The 20,944-nt window shown below is 39.5% G+C and overlaps 1 protein-coding gene across 1 annotated transcript in view; it reads left to right on the top strand.

The window, feature by feature from the left end:
* The window catches only part of LOC112555555, a 67,251-nt gene extending 50,079 nt beyond the window's left edge, over nt 1-17,172 (top strand). Inside the window, exons 4-10 of the mRNA XM_025223993.1 lie at nt 3,530-3,723; nt 5,907-6,389; nt 7,538-7,887; nt 13,158-13,490; nt 13,696-13,764; nt 14,367-14,425; nt 16,672-17,172. Of these exons, the coding sequence (XP_025079778.1) occupies nt 3,530-3,723; nt 5,907-6,389; nt 7,538-7,887; nt 13,158-13,490; nt 13,696-13,764; nt 14,367-14,425; nt 16,672-17,172 (1,989 nt within the window). The remainder of the gene's footprint in view (nt 1-3,529; nt 3,724-5,906; nt 6,390-7,537; nt 7,888-13,157; nt 13,491-13,695; nt 13,765-14,366; nt 14,426-16,671) is intronic.
* Nucleotides 17,173-20,944: the final 3,772 nt, after the last annotated feature.

Genomic DNA, 20,944 nt, shown 5'->3' with positions numbered 1-20,944 from the left:
GGTGTCACGACACAACGTAGTGTCTCTCACACTCTGGAACACACCAGCGGAGTCAGACACCCTCTCCCCCTCGCAAGTGCTCAGTCCTAGTGCTCTTACTAAGTCCCTGACAATTGCGCCTGCTAGCTGAATGTTGATGTTATCTTTCATCCGTGTTTACTTTTTGTGTTTTCATGGTTTCGCTCTACTTTGTTTATTTCTAGCAGACTATACTGTGGACCATTTAGTTTGGAGACCTGTCTAAGGTTGAAGTGGGTTTCCTCGTGATTTATAATCGATTTATTGTTTATTAAACAAGAACTCTGACTGATGGATGAATCGTCTGCCCTGCTACAATTCGGACTTTTTTTTACTATTATGCTTTACTTTTCATCAGGGACCTTGGTAAACTCTGTGAGAGGCTGTCACACGGGTCCCCTGAACACATTATGTCGCATACTCATCCTCTGACAACGCAACCACTAGCCATCTCTCAAGTGCATTGCAGCCGCCATTCACCTCTCTCATTCTCTTATTTGTCCTCGTCATCAGTTCTATTCCTCTAAACCAGACCTGGGCAAAGGCCGGCCCGCGGGCCGGCCTTTGCCCAGGTCTGCTCTAAACCCTTTCCAGTTCTCTACAGTGTTCCTTAAAAGGCCTATCGTCTACCCGTAGCCCATGTTGTTGGTCTTTCAATTCCATGTGTCAAGGCACGGGTGAAGCAAGCCACACACGACAGACAAGTGGGCGTTCTTTCAACATACAACAGAATGATTGCCTGTGGCTGCCTACATCATGTTTATTTCGTTGTGCATCAGGACTTTACGGCGTTAAAAACACACTCATATCTCAACAAACGGTTCTGACTAGAGTATGGTCAAAAGCATCTATGACAAGTGAACATCGAAGGAGCGGGTTTCGAAACGAATCACAAACATCTGGTGATCCAATATCCAATAGCTTCTACTCTTAATGACATATATCAATCTCTCAATTCATAACTTACTCATAAACGTTTCCAAAAGTTCGAGTCCTCGATATACCAATTTCTAACCATGCACACTAATTCTCATCATACACTCTCTAAGCATCATCAAAATATCAGTCACCCATAACGATTCTCACAATTCAGCCTCCCACTATGTTAGGGTTGTCGCCCTATGCATCTCCAGCCACTAGAATCCAAATAACACAAACGGCACCTAGTGAATCGGTTGATCCTTCCCCGATATGGGGGGGGGGAGGGGAAGAAAGAAACTCTTTGGTCGCTCCTCGAAACTCAGCGATTGACGGCACTAGAAGGCCGTACACAACACTGGCCAGTGTGTCGGTGATGCTGTTTCCGGAGTCACAGCGGATGTGACGTCACGGGGTCGAAAGTGCTCCACTTGCCTACTTACAAATCCTAGACAGGCCCGTTGGTCCATCTCGTACAGTTAGCCCAAGTGCTGCTGGGTGTTGGACCGAAGGCGATCAAGAAATGGTCAGGGGAGGAGATTCTTCCTCATCCAGAAAGACTCCAGTTCTTTCAGCCCATACAATAAAAACCTCGTCTAGGCGACGTTAATCCACAAGGGGTCAGCACCGCACCGCATCCAGCGTCGATGGAAACTACCCTCCTCTACTATGTAATCTCGAATATGGAGATTTGCATGTTGTGACTCAGGCACGTCTTCTTCCTTCACTATTCCAGACCTGAGTAAATCTTATTTCTCGTTCCGCAAAAAAATGTACTGCTGAACCGGGTCCACCAAATATTTCGTCTCACGGTTAACCCTTTCCCATCTGACTTTCTCATTCATTCTCTCATACAAATACACTTAAAATTACAGTCCATAAGTCGAGAAGGGATTACAATAATTTAAAAAAACACGGTGGCAAGGACTGGTCCGTGACACCATGTATTCCACCATCTGGCCATCATACACTATACTCTATTATACAATACCTCTCCACCCACAGAAATCGCTTTTCTTTCTTTTGTCACTTCTTTCTTTCATCCAGAATGTCATATTGAACTCCAGTCTCTCCATGTAGCCAATAAATCAAAACATCCATCTCGGATGCATTTTCAATATCGACATTACCTGACACGAGATAGTCATCAGATGGTTGCTTCCTTCCTATTGTCCCGCCCGGACTACTGCAACTTCGTTCCTAGCCTTCTAGTTCCCGCTTCTCCAACCTTCAACTCTTACAGAATGTCGCTGCTCGCCTGATGCTCCGGTAAAGTAAGACATCACGTGACATATCCTCCTGCTTAGCTTACTTCACTGACTGCCAATCAACGACCGTAGTACTTGTAAACTGAGTGGGTTTTGTGTCAAATATCTCAAACACTGTGCCCTTAATTATTTTTCCATGTTTTACCATGTCTGAGCTTTGGTCTTTCTTTGCCATCATAGAATGTGATTTATTTGCTAAGAACTCTCGATGCTGGATGTTGTGATTTGCAAAGCGCAGTGAGATTTTCGATAAGTCTAGGATATGATATTATGTATTTAAGCTTTATTATTTTTTTATATCTCCAAAGGTCCTATTATTAGCAGAAAAAGAATACATTCTGATAGAACTGTCTCATGGGTGTTACTGAGTCGTCCTTAACTATATGTTAAATATCGCTTTATAAAAATGAAAGCTACTTATCTTATTTTGAATAATCCCCAGGTAAGGCCAAGTTATCTGACAACACAACAGAAGTATATCTAGATCGACACTTGAAAAACAGATGGTAAAGGTGTCAAAATCATAGAGTTGAACTATATATTCAAATTGTAACCTTGACACTGTGAACCACTTACATACTTCGTTATCCTTACGGTCCTTCGGCTTAAGATCTTTTGTCTCATCTTCTATCAATAGCTTTAGAATCAGTAAACTGTTGCTGAAACTCGATTAAAACAATCGAAATTCCTGACCCCGCCCAACCTTAAGTAAGCTTGAAAATGTTCGATGATAGGAACCTAGGGTTTTCAAACCCCTGTATCGCATGAAGAAAGGACAAGGAGAATTTTAAATATCCATTTACACCCTAAAAGCTTTACATGTCGACATAATATTTTTGACAAAATACAGCATTACTTCATGTTAATGATACCCAATGATGACAGAAACAGAAAGTAGGACTACTACTCACTACTACTGTCGTCTCCAGTGCGAAAAAAGTTCATTGACTAAAACAAACAGCTGCACAGCAGATTTTTAATTCTAAACACTTTATGTCCTTGTTAAATTTATTAAGAGATTTTTAGAAAAACACAGTGCGCAACACAATTTTAAAACATTATAAACTAATTTTTTTACTAAAAAATAAAACTGTCTTAGCTAGATTTTCGTTTCCATTAGTGATATTTTTCACTTGACTTGTGCAACACATCTAAATGACTAGGAGCGAAACTTAAAAGAATTTGCTTCTTTAGAACAGTTTAAAGTGTTAGAGACATGTTGTGCAGTTATCACCAGACCAGAACTCTGAAAAATGGGTTGTTTCAGGGTAAAAAGAGAAAGGTGCATTTGAGTAATGGTTCAACAATACCTGGTTATTTTACAGGATCTGTGTCGGTGTCTGGGAGCAACAGATGTTGCGGGCGTCACTGACCTTTGTCTCACCTCTGATCAGCTTTCTGTCTCTGGTACCCCGGGTACTGTCAGCACTGACTTTGGTAAATGGTGGCTGCGATGTGTGGTTGGGTCTGGATCTGCAACCGAAATCAGTTTTGATGATTACCAGAGACTGTTGGCCAGGTTAGTACTAACAGGTTTCAAAAACAGTTATCATATTTGGTAAGACAAGAGGCCATACAGATAATTTAAAGCTCATATCTATCGGATCCTATTTTTTAAAAACGGATGTCAAACGATTTACCAAAATTTATTCTATATTGACAAAACACACACATACACAAATACAGAAAGAACACATCAAAACAATTAAACTGTAATAGACTTCGTAGTACCAGCGCGAGATAGCTTTCATAAACAGCCCTTTTGAACGGTTGAATGACCAAGATAAAAAAATCAGCAAGAAGACGGAAGGTCTGCTGACCCAAAACGTGGAAACCATTTGGTTATTAAAGTCTCTCGTTGTAGGACAATGAAGTCTACCGAGGAACGAATGATTTTAATGCGGAATAGATAGTGAATATGTTTGATATGGTGAAGGAGCAGGAGCCCTAGGTGACCCTGGGTCATGTCACAGCCATCTGGTGATCAACTCAGACAGACAGACAGATGAGTGCACTGAGAGGAGGTATGACATGACTACTTCTTGTTGGCAAAATTCTAGGGCCAGTTGTACAACACATTTCTTCTTTCAGACTCTTTCAGAACGTAAATGTATTTAGCTAACACAGTGCACAACACACGTTTACACGTTTTAAACAAGATAAAACTGCTTAAGCCAGATTTTGTTTCCCGTCAGCCTAATTTTCGTATGCACTTGTGCAAAGCAGTGACTTCTGAAAAAAAGTTTCTACATTTGCTTCGTTAGAACAGTTTTATGTTTTAGAAACATCTCGTGCCACCAGCCACTGAACTCTCTGTAGTTTGTCAATTATGTGGTGTGAACAGCCAGTAGAGCTCCCGATAAAGTCTGGAAACAACTACTGAACAAATCAGGACTTAAAGGGATTGTAAAGGCAAAATAAAACTGCTTAGAATCGCGTAAAGAGTAGGATAAATTTGAATCTCGTCTGTTTATATGTGTGTTCATATGGAAAACGCTAAAGGTTTTTTAGTAGAATGTTGTGTTTAATAACAGAAATTACACGGGACTCTTTTTTTTTGCTTCCACGAAGTCACGTTCTCCGTCACGTGACCCTATGACGTGTGGTTTCCATAGTGAGAACCATGCCTCGAGAATGTGCTGCACCCGATTGCCACGAAAAGATGGAAAAGATTCAAAATTTTCTTTTCATCAGTTTCCGAAAGACAGAGCTTTACAAGCCTTACACACAGAGTGCGTCATACGAATAAACAGACGACGTCAAATCTTCGCAATGACCTCAGACACTTCCTGTGCGTGTGACGTCACAATAAGACTCTGACGTCACAATAAGACTCGTCTGCTTGACCATCTCGGGAAGCTATCGTGGTTACTCGGCGGAAGGACACAAGGGTCGATTTCACTGGATTTTTTCGATTTTTATAAACATCGGCAACCGACATAGTGCTAATAAGTGGTAATTAAGTGAGAAATGAATCATTTATTTCTCCTGTATCGCTCTCGTGCTCTGTAATTGTAACTAAATATATTTTTGAAACGTTTGACCGTCGCCAGAGCCTTATCACAAGCCTTGAGTATCCCTTTAAGTTGTCTGAACATCTGGGTGATGTCTGATGGCGCTGATGTGAATAATAGCTGACTAATCAGCCTAACGTCAAATATGAGTTAGATGGTTGTCCATGGCAGTGTCTTTCGAGGGAGAGAAGCTGTGAAAAGGATGATGTGAGCTTGAAACATAAAGATAACGTTTTTGAAGTGTTTCCAAATGTTTCCATGCTATGAGAGATTGTAACGCATTAGCAGGGAAATAAATAAAGATGAAGATATTTAAATTAGCAGCAGCTCAACATTAATCCTCTCACTGGCATGAAATGCTGGGCCATGATGACAATGATGATGACGACGACGACGATGATGATCATATTCTGTTACTCGGCTGTATTGGTTAACTGCGCAAAATTGGATGAATAAAATAGTTGGAGATGAAATATCGTACACAGTCTTTTAAATTCGAGAAGAGTAAATCGAGAAGCGGCGTATACTCATTAAAATCAAGTTACAAATAAAACCCCTCAACTATTCAACACAATGGAAATTATGTCAAATTGGAAATATTATTTTCTGTTAATCCGAATATTGATACATTATTTTGTGCTTGATTAGCTTGTACTATATTTGTACATTGTTACATTGAATTTACTAGATTCTGTGGTCCGGCGGTAACAGTGACTGTTCCATGCCTGTCTCCCCCACGCCTGTCACTCAAAACCTTGAGCCAACCTTCGTCGTCCACGAGCCTGTGTCATGCTGTTATTACATTGTTCCCGGAGCAAATTCATCTGCTGAACACAGCGACTCCCAGGGTCTTTTTGACTGGACCTCCTGGTACAGGTAAAAGTCTGATGCTGCAGCTGAAGGCTACAGAATGGCTGAGATGTGGACGTGACGTCGTCATGGTCAGACCCCGGGGAGGGGGAGGTCCAGGATGCTTGATCACGTATTACCTGCTGCAACAGACCATAGAAACACTGATGGTACCCACATTGAAATCAGGCCAGCTTCATCTTTTAGAATGTGACTTCCATTATCGTTGTGATATCGAGGAAGCTGGGACTGACTTCCTACGAGCGGTGAAGGGAAGACCGCTGTACGTCATCGTAGATGGAATAGGCTCGCCTTCTGTCAGGTAATCAGTGACATGAGCAGCAGATTATAAGAAATTAGAAACATGGAGATAATTCTATTGTTTTGAAATGTCTTGAGATGAGAAATACAAAGATTATTGCATGAACGAGTTAGATTATAATATTGTTTGACTGACTGGGCTGCCCTGGATTTCGATCTCTTATCAAGGCAATCTGCTTTTTCCCTACTTCGTAGCACTCACTGTAGAGGGCAAGCTACTTTTCTGTATTTACTGGTTTAGAGTAAAGCACAAACTCCCCAGCCCTTTCGACTACGTAATGCAAACAGCTGGAGGCCCTCAAATTTTCATGAAAATTAAATATATATATATACAGGTAGTCCTCGACTTACGACGGGGATCCGTTCTTAACGCGGCGTCGTAAACCGAATTTCGACGTAAGTCGGATCATACGTTAATACAGTACTGTACCATAATAACAGTACAGTACTGCAAACACTTAGCCTATCCACACACCTATCCTAACACAGTACCCTACATAATTATCAATAAACATAAGTACAGTAAAGTATTGTGCAGTACACTACGCTTTGGTATCACTGTCGCTGTCATAGAAGATCCTGTCACGTGTTCAAGGATGCGATCTTTATCCTTGATAATCGTAGCGACAGTCGAGCGACTAAGTCCTAATGACCTGCCAATTTTTGTTGCTGTTTCCCCCTTCTCAGATTGCCTTATGATATCCACTTTCACCTCCAAGGTGATGGCCTTCCTTTTCTTTGATGCACTGACCTCGTAAGTCGGAATGAGCGTCGTAACCACGAAACGACGTAACTCGAGACCGTCGTAACCCGAGGACTACCTGTACACAGGGCCGTGCTTAGGGGCAGGCGGACGAGGCATCTGCCTAGGGCCCCGCGCTTCAAGGGGCCCCGCGCATTTGATTGATATAGTAACTAGGCATATGGAAAACCGTGTAATCATGGCGTGAGGGCCCCGCACATGCCCTTTGCCTCGGGCCCCGCGGGGGCTAAGAACAGGCCTGCCTGTACATGTATATACGTTTTCCTTGTTTAGAAGCAAAATAATTCTGGTCAGTCTACCATCCCATACAAAGACGTACACATTCATATTCACCAGTAGGAAGTATTCTGAAATGTTTCTTCCTTTCCTTCTAAATCTCCTGCCAGGTACGTAGGGTACAACATCAAACGTTTCCTTGACAAGTTGTTGGCAGCAGTTCCGGATGTCCATTGTTGGGCTGCAGGTTATGACCTCGAGTTTGCACCGTCCAGCTGGCAAGTGCAGCATTTAACCAGACCCATCCGATTTCCAAAGTTTGTGGAGATGGAATCTGCAGATTTTCATACGGGTATTTTCAAGCCATACAGTCAACGTGGACAGCACGACACTACACCTGGCCCACCAGTCCAGTGGTTCCTTCTCCCAAAACATGATCACAGAAGATTTACCGGCTACTGTGACACGTGCAGTGAGCTTGTGGTCAGGTTCCTACAGGATCTGCTTGCTGGTGCTTCAGGTAAGTAAATGTTGTATTCCACGTTACTTCTGACACCAGTAGTATTCAAGAGAACTGTTTTAAGAATTAATGACATGTTACTGATGAAATGTTAACTCATCAACCACAAGTCATTGATAGTGCTTGTTGTTACAAACAGTTAGTCACTTAATGTTATGTAAAGTAATTCAAGTTTATGTTAAGTAGACTACACCTGTCAGCTTTCTGCGTTTTACAGAGTTGTGAAGACGGAATAGAGTTTACCAAATATTGTAAAACGGTAGCTTAACACTTTACTCTGAATGTCTAAGAAGATCTATATCTCTATTAAAAACACAGGCCCCACACCGGTCATAAAATTGTCAAAAATTTTACATTTTGACCATTTTGAGATTACTTCATATTGCCAAAGTTCTATTCACTCACCAAGTGGTTTTTCATAGAACAATCTAGAAATATGTCTACTTTGTCAATGAAAACATCTACTTCTATCCATTTACTTTTCCCGAGCGCAGAATCAGCGAGAATAGAGAATGTTTGGAACATAGCAACACACTCTACCACGTGGGCAACTGTGTCACATCGTATATCGGTCGAAAGGTCATGGCATGATTTTTCAAACAAAGGCTGTGTCAGAACCCATAGAAGGCCCCAAGCTATGATACAAGCTCTTTTCTAGACGACACAAAGGGTCGGAAACTTCCTTATATGGACGCATGTGTAACATACTTTGCATATAGCCAATCAGAATTCACTAATGCCGACCTAGACGGGGTCATAGGGCACACGAACACGCTTCGGAAGGGTTCGGGTATCCCGCAATGCAACTGTCATGGCCTCCGGATGTAAACAAATGTCGACAGTAACTCAAAGCTAATGCTGGGGTATTTTCTTTCTGGGATAGTAACGTTGATATTAAATGTTCATTGTGCCTGTCAGACACTTATTTCTTCTCACAATACCACGTGCGAAAGAATAAAAACCACGTGGACATTCTTAGACCGTCGTAGCAGCTAAAAAAAGTAACTTAGTGAACCGAATTCGGCTGTCGAAATCACCATCAGTCATGTGGTAAGCGAGCTGAAAATAAAGAGAAGTTGTAATTTCTGCTGCAAATCTCGGTAGTAATCAGGACTAGATGCGAACATTTACAAATTTGAGTCAACTTGCAATGCTAGTTATTTATGTACTTTGTCAGGAATGTAGGGAAACAGAGCTTACATCATTTGCACAGACAACAAAGGTTGGGTGGGGGTTGGGTTGTCTTACTCAAACCAAATGTAACAAACAGAATGTGTGAAGACAATTATGTATAACATTCTTAACAAACAGAATGAAAACTGCTATCTAGTCAAGTTTGTAGCCATTCAGTGTCTAGAGAGCACATCATTGTCAGCCCCCTAAAAGGCCAGACAGCTGGTGCTTTTCCCAGAAATCTTTGACAGAAAATAAGATACCCCCTAGCCACAAAAATCAAACATCTTTAATCCATGTGACTACAGAGGTAATTCATAAAATAATCCTAGCATACAGAGAAACAGAACATGAGCAACTGCCCAAATTCTGGTGCAGTCAGTGATGTATCTCTAGATTTCATGAATAGGTTATTCTTATTCTGATTCCTATTCGCCCCAAGTGGAGCATAGGGCTGCAAGAATTGGTTATACTCCCCTATAAGCTTTTGAAATAATTTCTTTAATTGATGATCATCCCATCACCCTGCAACTGAAGGCTAAGAAAGATGAGAGTGTTTCCTACCAATGCTGCTACTTCAGTAGATGCTCACAAAAATTGGAAGCAATATGTGACATCATCTCTAAATGTTAGATAGCAAAAGACCAAAGATGGCAAAAACCATGAAGCTAGTGGACACTGAACTTCTATATAACTAACTAAACCTATAACTGTGTTGCTCAATGTTTGCAAACACCATTGTTTTTATTACTGTGTACTTCTCTGAAGCCTAGTCAGCACTTGGGTACACAACACAACCATGTTGACTTTTCTAAAAGTGAATAAAATAATTAATTTTATTAGTTATGTTAAAGTTATATGTAGTATCACGTTGAAAGATGGTTATATTTTTCATTCAACAATTAAATTACATGAAAGGCTTAGATAAAACAAAGCTACTAAGCTTGAACTTTGTGATCTCACTTTTTCCGTTCATTGTTTTTGTTACAGTTTGTTTACTTAAAATCCCTATAACTTTATATTGACATGTTATACAGACCTAAAATTTTAATGAAGTTTTCTTTATACATATTTAAACATTTCAATGAGAGCTTTTAAGAAAATAATTAGTGGTTTAGTAGTTACTAAGCTTTCACTTTGTTTTCCCTTGCCTTTTCAGTTTCTTGTTTTGGCAAGCTTGTTTAGTTCAAAAGCTTATAACTTTATATTGACATGTGATACAGACCTAAAATTTGGTTGAAATTTTCTTTATTCATATTTAAACATTTCCATGAGAGCTTTTTAAACAATTTTGAGTATTTTAGTAGTTACTAAGCTTTCAGTTTTTCTTTCCATTTTTTCTCAGTTTCTTGTTTTGGTTAGAGACTGTTTACTTCAAAAGCTTATAACTTCTTATTGACAAGAGATACAGGCCTGAAATTTGGTTGAGCTTTTCTTCATACAAATTTAAACATTTGTAAAAGAGCGTTTCACGAAATATTAAGTAGTTTGATAGCTATAACGTTTTAAATCAAAATTTCTTAAAATTTTACAGTTTTTTTACCAAAAAAAAAATCATTTAAAAAAAACTAAGCCGATTTTGCAAAATCCCTCTCCTACGTTTGTAGATCTTACTTTTAGGTAACTATTTCAAACAGAATTTTGAGTCTACTCACAAAATGGACGAAGTTATAAGCTTTTTAAAATGCTTGTTTGGGCGCCATTTTGGATTGTTTCCATGGTAACCGATCGCGCTACGAGTGCAGTAAAACCATTTCTTGAAATTTCATTCAAGGGCTAAATAGCTGATACAAAAAAATCCGCGCTATCCCATGAAACAAAAAACTTTTTTTTTCGACCGGTGCCTGGCCTTAAAATAGTAACATGATAAAGTATTTTATATCATACTCTATGTTACGGCCAAAGTCCGAAATCGGCCAAAGAGGAGAGTGTCTGGCCTAAACGGGAAATCACAGTGTTGCTGTAAACTGACCGCCAGTGTCCCATCTCTTCTTGATTTGGGGATTTGGCTGGCTAGTTTGAGAATTGGCATGTGGTGATCAAAATCACAATAAAACTTTTGATGAAATTTTAGCTCATTTCGAATTACACGACAGTTTGTTATTTCTACATCTGCAGCAATTTGTTGCGCCCCTAACAGTGCAGTTGCATTGAGTGCAGCCTTGGCTGCCGGTCAGTGATTGAGAAGACGCGACGGTTGGTAGGATTTTTCTTCCGTGCCTACAGATTCCAGTGTCAGCAGTTTTTCATGCAGAATGGAAAATTCACTTCTGGGATACAGTTGTTTGAGGACACCCTGTTCTGTTCCTCACTTGTAGAAATCGCTGTCGATGTTCATGACAACTGCAATAACGCTCCTGGTACCACCGCGACCTGTCAACATCTGGTGTAGAGATATATGAGAACACTGAACTTTGTCAGGGATTTTCCGCATCCTTGCGAAATGGTCTGTCAAAGTAGCATACACACTGCTCATTTCTGGTACATCGGGCTGTGACCACACATCTCGGCCAAAGTGCAGAACAGCCGAACTTCGGGCTTTGGCCTTAACATAAACAGCAATGTGAGTGGCACTGGCAAACAGGAATCACTTCCAGTTGTCTGTACTTTCAGCTGCTTCCGTCCATTTAACGAGGAAGATTTTAACATTTTTTAAATTTTAAAATTTTCCTACACATTATAATTATTATACAACTATGGTAAAGATTTTGCACTGGCTGCCCGTACAAACACTTAGTAAGTACAAACTGTTGCTGAATTGTAACTGTTTTTCACAATAATTTCAGTATACCGTATCTCCAATATTGCGACAGCCTATACTCCCCTTCACTCTTCCTGTGATCTTCACATCCTGAGAACCAAAAGATTAATGCAAAATGTTCCGAACATTATTAGAACCCGCCTCAAAGTTTGGAATTCACTTTCGTAAAATGTCCATTAGATTAATTGTATTAAAAGTTTAAAAAATACAACCCTTGTCCGTACAAAAAAAAAAAAAAAAACATTTTCGCTTTGTTAATTTTAGCGGGGTCCATGTACGTTAAAATTTTCACTGCAGCTGTTTTGATTGAATAATTTATAGTGAGTGACTGCGAGCGTATGTGTTTGGTAGGCACACAGACACGCACACACACACATTGTCTCATCTTGTTATCTTGCCATCCCCTGGCTCTCGGTACACTTTGTAGCAGAAAGTTACAGCTAGTCTCTCATATCACATCTATCATGTTGCATGACATAGCGAGTCGCCACTGTACATCATGTATGTATTAACATTGAAATTATATATTTTTTATTTACTTTTACCTATTTACATTGATAATTTTTAAATCACGGTAAGACTGGCTATAGCTAGGATGCGGTACTTAAATAATAAGTATTCTTTTTCTTCTTCTTTATTTTAATTATTATTATTGCAAAATATATGGTAAACAAGCACGCCTTTTGTACAGTTTTGCAAAGATGTTACTGTTTGGATCTGATAGATTGACCAAGAAAGCATCTTCTCTTGTTTAAGACAAGTGTAGACCAACGCTTGACAAGCACTGTCAGAGTCATTTTGTAACCGTCATCGAACCCAGACCCTCCTACTGCAGCCGTGACGAACGAGTATTTTAACCACCGTTTTACCTCAAAGGAATGTGAGGGGTCGACTATATATCATATTTGTTTAAAACAACCTCACACTCTAAAAAGTAGTGGTTCAACTTTTTTGAAAACACTGTCGGCATAGCACGATAAATGTAGACTTTCAGAGTTGGAATAATCCGAAGTGACCTTCGTTATCTCTGTTTGATGTTGTTTGCTGGCAATGTTGTGATTGTGTAGTAGCATGACGGAGTACATTTCGCGGCGCTCGTTCATCACAAGTGCGAATCATGTATTTTGTTACCGGATAATAAACTAGTGGCTGACATTTATAGCTCAGTTTTATCACCTATACCTATCGATAACTGCAAAAAACCGCGAACCATTGGGTATGTCTTTAAAGGGTTAACAAGACTTCATAAATAATGCGGGTCTACGTCATAATAACTGCTAATAAATATACAAATAATACAAGAATATTTTTTTAAAATTTTATTGAATACCGGCAGAAAACACCACTACGCCATTGACAACTATCACATCCACCAAAAGGGATACGACATCTCCGAGCCTGCGATACAGAGACGTGCTAATAGTGAAAGACAGATACGACCACATTAATCTGGAGGAGGCATTGAGAAATGCAGGTATTCCAGTGCAGAACATGAAACATATCACTGAGAACATGGTGACATCCAGTAGAGACGAGGTGTGGATGGTGTCCACGGATGATCTTCAAGGTCTTGAAAGAAAAGTAGTAGTCATCGTTGAAGAAACTCAACCTGAAAAATATGTTGGTGTGTTACACTGCACGTCACAACTGGTGTTCATCTCCCAAACAGGTCAGACATATTGTTTTAGGATTTGGGATAAAACTGTAGGGTTTGAAAAGTGTTTTTTAATGGGTGTAACAATGTTTATCTGCTTAACCGATTTTTTCCATTTTTTCTTTGCTTAGATATTATTGTTTAAATGATAATGGATTTCAATACTACGTATGTGTCCAAATGACAACTTTTCTAATCTAAGTGTTTTCATGTACGGCAGGTCTACCTGAGCCGTTGCTCATTGTGGATGAAAGCAGTGACACGGATACAGACTGGAAATACGCAGAAAGTAAATTTTCTTTAAATACTGGAAATATGGATAGGGTGGTGAAATAATTGGAAAGTGATGCCGACACTAACCTACACCTCGCTCTTCTACCCACATGGCAGCTAAATAATGTTTGTTCACGGTTAACTAAAGTTTTCTCTTTGCTACCATCACCGTGCGTCCAGGATTTCTCCTTTGGATTATGCTCTTTCGTCGGAAAGCTGTGACTTACCTAAACCACATCTTCCCTAGTATAGACAAATCAAACTGCTCCCTTGTATTCTGACTCCCATCGCTTAGGGAAACTTGTCCATTTACATTTACATGTCGACAAACTTCCCTCACGCAAATAATCAAGCTGACATGAAACTCTGCGTGTTTATCTTTTTAAAACTCGACATCTTTACCATGTCGGTCCTTTATACTGTCATAAGATACTTGATCTCAAGTGGTCAGTGACTTCATGTTGTGGTCAAATCTAGGTTTCCCTAGCAACAAATATAAATAAATAACGTTAGTGCTAAAACATTTCAGTCTCAAAATGTTACAAGTTGCTTATTTATAAACATATCTATGTCAGATGCCTTCTATAATATTCTTGAGTCTTTCGGTTGTATGTTCAGGACACTTTGTACCAGAGAAGAAGCCTGTGTCGCACATAAACACTTACCAGACAGCAAAGGTATGGGGTGACAGTGTCGTATACAGGATATAGATTTTTATAATCTTTGCAAATGCTTCATCATCATGAAAGAGAATGAAGATAAAATTTCATATGGCTATATACGATATTATTGCAGTATAGAAGAAAACTATATTTAAAAATACGTAAATTTAATTTACGGAATATCTGCTATAAGTTAGTTCTTTTTTTAACCGCGTAACTAATGTAGCCTAAGGCCTAAAGTTTGTTTAGATATGCATGTCCTACCAACATAACCCTTGAGATACCAATGGCCGGGGCAGGAGGGTCATCGGAGGACTCCAGAGTGTGATTGTTACTGATTCTGCAAAAACTATGCCGACTAGTTTACACTTGATTTTTGTATATATGCCCCGAATCATATTAAGATAAACATGACATAATTAGATATGTAAAACGTTAGTTCTTCTAAAAACATTTAAAAAAAATAAAAGCGTTTGGGGTCCTCGCAGAATCCCTTTTAGAATACCATGTTACAAATTCGGATTCTTTTAATTCTTTTTTTTAACAGGACGTGTACATGGTAAATTTTGAAAAAGGGGGCTTCGACAGAGCTCACAGGATGTAATGGCTTGGATGCTGGATGAGTGTGATATCACTGACTCAGAAGATATGTTGAGAGAAGTGTCAGACTCGCAGTGAATTCTGAAGAAAGAGGCATTGCCTGCGACAATTCTGATAGGGATTCCGATAAAGAAAAAGAATTTATTGCAAAATCAGGAACAAAATGGACAAGTTCGGTGCCCCCGGTGACTCATCGTTGTCAATATAACATTGTCAGAGGATCTCCTGGCCCACCTGCGCCAGAAATGCTTCTGAGTGTTGGAGCTCTTCGCTGCCCAAAGAAAACGATTTCGGAAATGTGGACAACAGATGAAAACATTTGCCGTGCATATTTTACTGCCGCTATGGCAAGGAGAGGCGGCCCTATGGTCCTCGAGGAGTAACAATGACTTAACTAAACCATTGGCAAGGAATATATTTTCACATATCCTTCTGTTTAGCAGGTTTGACGATAAATCAACACGTACTTAACAAAAGGCCAATGATAAACAGGCAGCTATACGCCATGTTTGTGATTTGTAGAGAATTACAAGAAGCTTTTTGAAACTATTTGAAGACATAACAGCTGACGAGCAACTACTGGTATTTAGTGGCAGATGTCCAATGAGGCAATACATGAAATAAAAACCAGCAAAATATGGAATCAAGGTCTGGGCAGCTGCAGGCGTGAAGACGTCAGACTTGTACAACTTGCAAGTCTACACTGGAAAACTTCCAGGAAATACGCCACAAAAAAGCATAGTATGTGACTTGACGGAGCCACTATTTGGATCTTGAACAGGTGTGATCATGGACAATATTTCTACGTCCGTGCCAACTGCAGATTTTTTTCTGCAGAAGAATATTACTATGACTGAAACACTGAAACCACAAAAAGCCTGATATTCCTGCGATGATGGAAAATGCAAAAGGTAGACATCTTCTTTTATCAAGATTATCTTCTCAGATGCAATAGCAGTTGTCAGCTATGTCCAAACGAAAAGCAAAACAGTTCGTGTACTTTCCACTCAATGTTTGAATGATTCTTTATCTAACGTATTAAGTCACAAGAAACCCAACATGATACTTAAATACAACCGTACTAAACACACCACCAACGTCAGGACATCAGAACCGCAAGATGTTCATGTTGCCCAAGAAACAATGGAATCAAAGTCCATACAGTCTGCTGTGAATGCAACGTTTTGTCTGAGACACACAGGAAGACCAGCACAACTGTGACATGTGTTCAGGACTGTAGTGATGGCAACACATGAATGTGTACTATTTATTTTGGTGAAATGATATAACGGGTTTTATATGTATACTGGACTGTTGTAAACATGTGGACACTTTTTGTACATGGGTTTTATTAGTTGACTATTCTTAAAATAAACAAAATATTTGAATCTAACAAACCTTGCAATACTGAAATATAGTTTCAGAAACCCAAAAACATAATTTGAATAATCTACAGCAACAAACAGCTGAGAAACATACTAAAAACAGGGGGTCCTCCGAAGGCCCTAGCTTGGTAAACAATGTTGGCGAGCTAGGCTTAGTATGTTAAAGGTTAAAGTCAATTTTTAAAGCAACTTATCGTAGAAAACATAAAAATACCTTCTAAGGACAAAATACGTACAAATGCTTTTGCTAATTTTATGTCTTCAAATCCTGTGCAGGAATTGAAATTTGATGAGAGCCGAGATTTATGGATACAGTGGGTTAAAGAGTCTTTTCCTGATCTTCTTCATCGCACTTATATCTGGCGTCCTGCGCGTGCAGATCTCGCACACAACCTTCAGGATTTTGATTTGAGCTATAGGAGAGATTGGAGAGAGGAACAGCATGCGTCCCGTACTTACCAGAAATGTCCTCCTCAGTACAAAGACCCAGCTTCACAGCGGGTGCTGCTCTGTCTGAAGAAAATATCAAATACAATGGACGAGGTGATGTTTGTACTCAGTCAGCTGTACTTTGGACAAAACCCCGGCGAACCTTGTTACTCAGCAGCAGCTGACTATTTACCTCCATCCCACAGTGTCCCTCCTGCTCCACTAAGGAACTGGGAGGAAGGCGACTTTGACCTGCTCATCATTCACAGAACCTACGGTCTTGTCGTCTGCGAGGTGAAGGCATTTGGCGATAACTCATCTAAGAGAGGCATTCACAACACGATGTAGACAGCAAGATACGAAGTAACTCAAAGAGGCCATATTACAGGTGGACAGGGCGGAGGCGTGTTGTCACACCTGGTGTCAGACATCGGACCCAGGCCTGCGCATCACAAAGACAATTGCTTTCCCGAACCTTACAGGTCATCAGGTACAACAGGCACTTGCTGGGGATCCGATACTGACTGAGGTAACATTGCAATTACTCAGACTGTAAAAACTGTTTATATGCTATTACGATTTACTTAAAAGAGTTTACTAATGGTTTCGGACTTTACATCGTGGGAGGGTGGCGGTCAGTACACATCACATCTTTAACATTCAGAAATGTGCGCGGTCATGAAATTTCACACTGGCATGCATCCATTTCGAGTGATGTGTGACGTTGAGTTGAGAATGCGTCGCTGACAACTTGATCTGCGTAATGTTCACATGCATGCATAAATTAATTAATGAAATAACCCTTTGCAGAATTATGCAGATAATTCCTTTGTAGTAAATTTTTTAACTGACGTCGAAACACCTTGGTAAATCATAAGTGGAGAGACAAAGTTACAAATCCTTTTTTGTTTCTGTGATAACTGGGTACATGGATAAAAAGTTGAGATTAATGCTGCGGTCATAGTACATCCATAAATTTTGAGCCATCAAAGAACTATTTTAAGCCGATATACAATTTCACAACAAAAGTATGCACATTGTCAGTGAATAATAGCAAACTTGATTGATGGATGATTGATCGATGATGATTGATGATGATGATGATAGAATTGAATGTGGTCAGAGAAACAGCATTTGACTAACGCTGTGCCACCAGCATAGTACCATTAGAGCAGTGTAACCAGTAGTTTGTCACCTAGACAAGCCGGAATAGGGTGTCACGACCGAAAGTCGGACTTGCGCATTCTTTCCAATAACAAAACATGAGATCACTTCAGGTTGGGACGTCCAAATAATTATTATACACAAAAACTTCAAAAATAAATAGCAATACATGAAACTTCCAAATAAAGTAGTTTAAACCATACACTTCCCCTCGTACACAACCATATTAGAGTGACGCTAGCATACACCAAATATGATTAAACTCAGATACTAAGACCGCACGCAGGCTGGTCTTCGGCAGTTTCCACAACTGCAAGCTTAAATCCACAATAGCTATCACAACATGTCAACTTCAAGGCATTCGTAAGGATAAGTCTCGTAGAGCACTTTTCTAAGCCACAAGAAATGTCCACGTGCTCATAAATATTCAGCAACACACACAAAAGTCCTAAAAGTCCGAGTTTACCCAGCAACAAGTTACCAAACTTATATCTTCACTAAATCATAAGGCATGAATCATAATCATAGCTACAGTTAACCATCCTGGTATGGCATGAAATATATGCATGTAAAAATAAAATCAACTATTTGACACAGCCACAGGAAAACACGGTCAAGTACCTAGAATCCTCAGGATGCACATCAAACCAAGCTAGCACCTACAATACTTAGGGTGCACATACACCGCTACTTAATACCAATGTCTCACTCTACCAGTTCGCTTCTCAAAGCTTCTCAGTCTTCTTAAACAGTTCAAATATTTGCGCTTACCATAATAATTCTTCTAAGGACTAGGAAAGTCTTACTGTTCCCTCCACGTGGGTGACGATGGTGCCCAGTCCTTGGCACCTGCTCCACTCTAGTCAGGTCTCTCCTGAACTTTCTCATGCCGGCTCTTGCCCTCCTCGCTCCCCGCACACAGCAGTAGAGTTGCTGAAGATAGGCCTTCACTCCCGGTGTCACGAGCTCACAAATTGCCGAGCCCAGGAATTGCTTTCTCACAGTGCGCAGGCGCAGAGGGGTCAACAGGTCATGTTTACCACTGACGGGTCATTTCCGCCACTTGCCTTGAGCCCAGGACTTGCCATCTCATAGTGCGCACTGAACAGTGTTGGTTTATTCGGATGTTTGAACTTTGCGAATTGCGATACTGATCTAAGCATTTTTTTGTTGTTGTTGCTAACCATCGTTAAATTCTGGTTAACTATAATCTAGTTTTAGCGATGGACGAAGGTAAAATGGCTCAGTTGCGCACACAGATGGAAAGATTACGCACTTTAATTCATCGCTACAAAAAAATTCTGGGTTGGTGCGAACAGAAGTGAGAAGAATACCATAAGCGGCATAAGGCATCAAGCAAAGCACTATGTGCTGGAAGGCAAGTATTCTATTTATGATCTAATCTGTCACAATTATAGTATATCGAAATATTATTACATGTCAGTTCTTAATGAACCAAGCATAGGAAGTCTAATATTTCATCATTGCTTTTTCATTGCATGACATCAAATGTTACTGACAGTGGTATTAGGATCCCTTGCACATTCTTGGGGAGAGACAAAAACTTAATTTAATCAGATAAATTTCTTAGGACATAAGTTACATGTCCTCATGGCAATGAAACACAGTTTTTAAAACTTTTCCTATGCATTGTGAGCAGAAAACCATTTCATTGTTATAATTTGTGTGTATTACTTTCATCCAACAGATAACGTCTTCCTATAAAGTATTTTGTGTCTGTCTTGTAGGCGACAATATATTCTTCATTGACAAAAGGACAAAATGTAATTCGTTCTGTCATTTATTACCTAATATGTTGGATGTTTTCTTTGAAACTCTTGAAAGGATGTAAAGTCTCCTGTTATACTTACAAGGTCTCTAACTTGGATAATATTCTCATTAACCCATTGATATGCATAACATAATCTAACATAAACTCTTCAGAAGTTTTTGAAAAACATTAAATATTTTTTAATATTGCTTTTCCACATCTTCCCAAAAGAGATTTTGAACTCTGCATAATACTATTTGCATACTTGGCCCAAAATGTTTGTTGTGTTTTTAAGTATGGAATGAATAGTCAGGAGAATCTTTGCTGTGGTGTTGTCTTGCTCGATTCTTTTTAACCATCTAGGTTTCATTGTTTATAGAAAGGAGTAAATGTCACACATTTTAAGCCCATTTATAGGGTTTACAGACTACTGATTTCTTGATTCTGTTATGTTTTCCTCCCCAAAGAAAGGTAGACATAATAAGATTTTTTGCACAAAAAGTTTCAGGAGTAGTACAATGGTGAAGTGTTGTCTTTTTCCTTTCTTTTCTTTGTGTTTCCCAGTTGAATGATTTGCTGCATAAGCACTTCTAATTGTTTGTGGGTTATAGCATGTTGCTTATGCAGTGCTGAATTTCCAGTGTGGGTTGCCATACACTATAATATTATGACCACACACACACACATGTGGATGTAAATAAATTTTCTTTTTGTTTTCATTAATACATAGTGTAAGTGGTGTATGTACTTCTCCTACATTTATGTCAGACAATTTCCTTATGTGATGTGGGTATGGTTTTGTTACATAGTGGTTCATTGTTTCAGATGGATCTTCTGTTTGCATAGGACTGCGCTGTGTACATGGATTTATTTGGCAATTAAGCACAATGTGATGTGTGAGTTTGTTCAATAAAGAAATGGAAGTGAAATGCTGTTTTTTGTATCATGTACAAGTGTAGCACAGAGTGCAATAATTTACCAATGAGTGTTGAATGTTCATTCCCCATTAGTATGCAATACATTAATAATTTATGTCTGCATGTGTTGGATTGTATGTAATAAAATGCCCCAGTGCAAATGAGACATCACGCCTCAACGCACTGATTACAAGACCGTGATTACTATTTCCACATAATACTATGCTATCTTATCAGTTGAAATAAAACCTCATTTAGTAAAAGTGCT

This window comes from Pomacea canaliculata, linkage group LG2 (genome assembly GCF_003073045.1).
Source record: "Pomacea canaliculata isolate SZHN2017 linkage group LG2, ASM307304v1, whole genome shotgun sequence".
Taxonomy (NCBI): Eukaryota; Metazoa; Mollusca; class Gastropoda; order Architaenioglossa; family Ampullariidae; genus Pomacea; species Pomacea canaliculata.
This window is presented reverse-complemented; position numbering and strand designations above follow the sequence as displayed.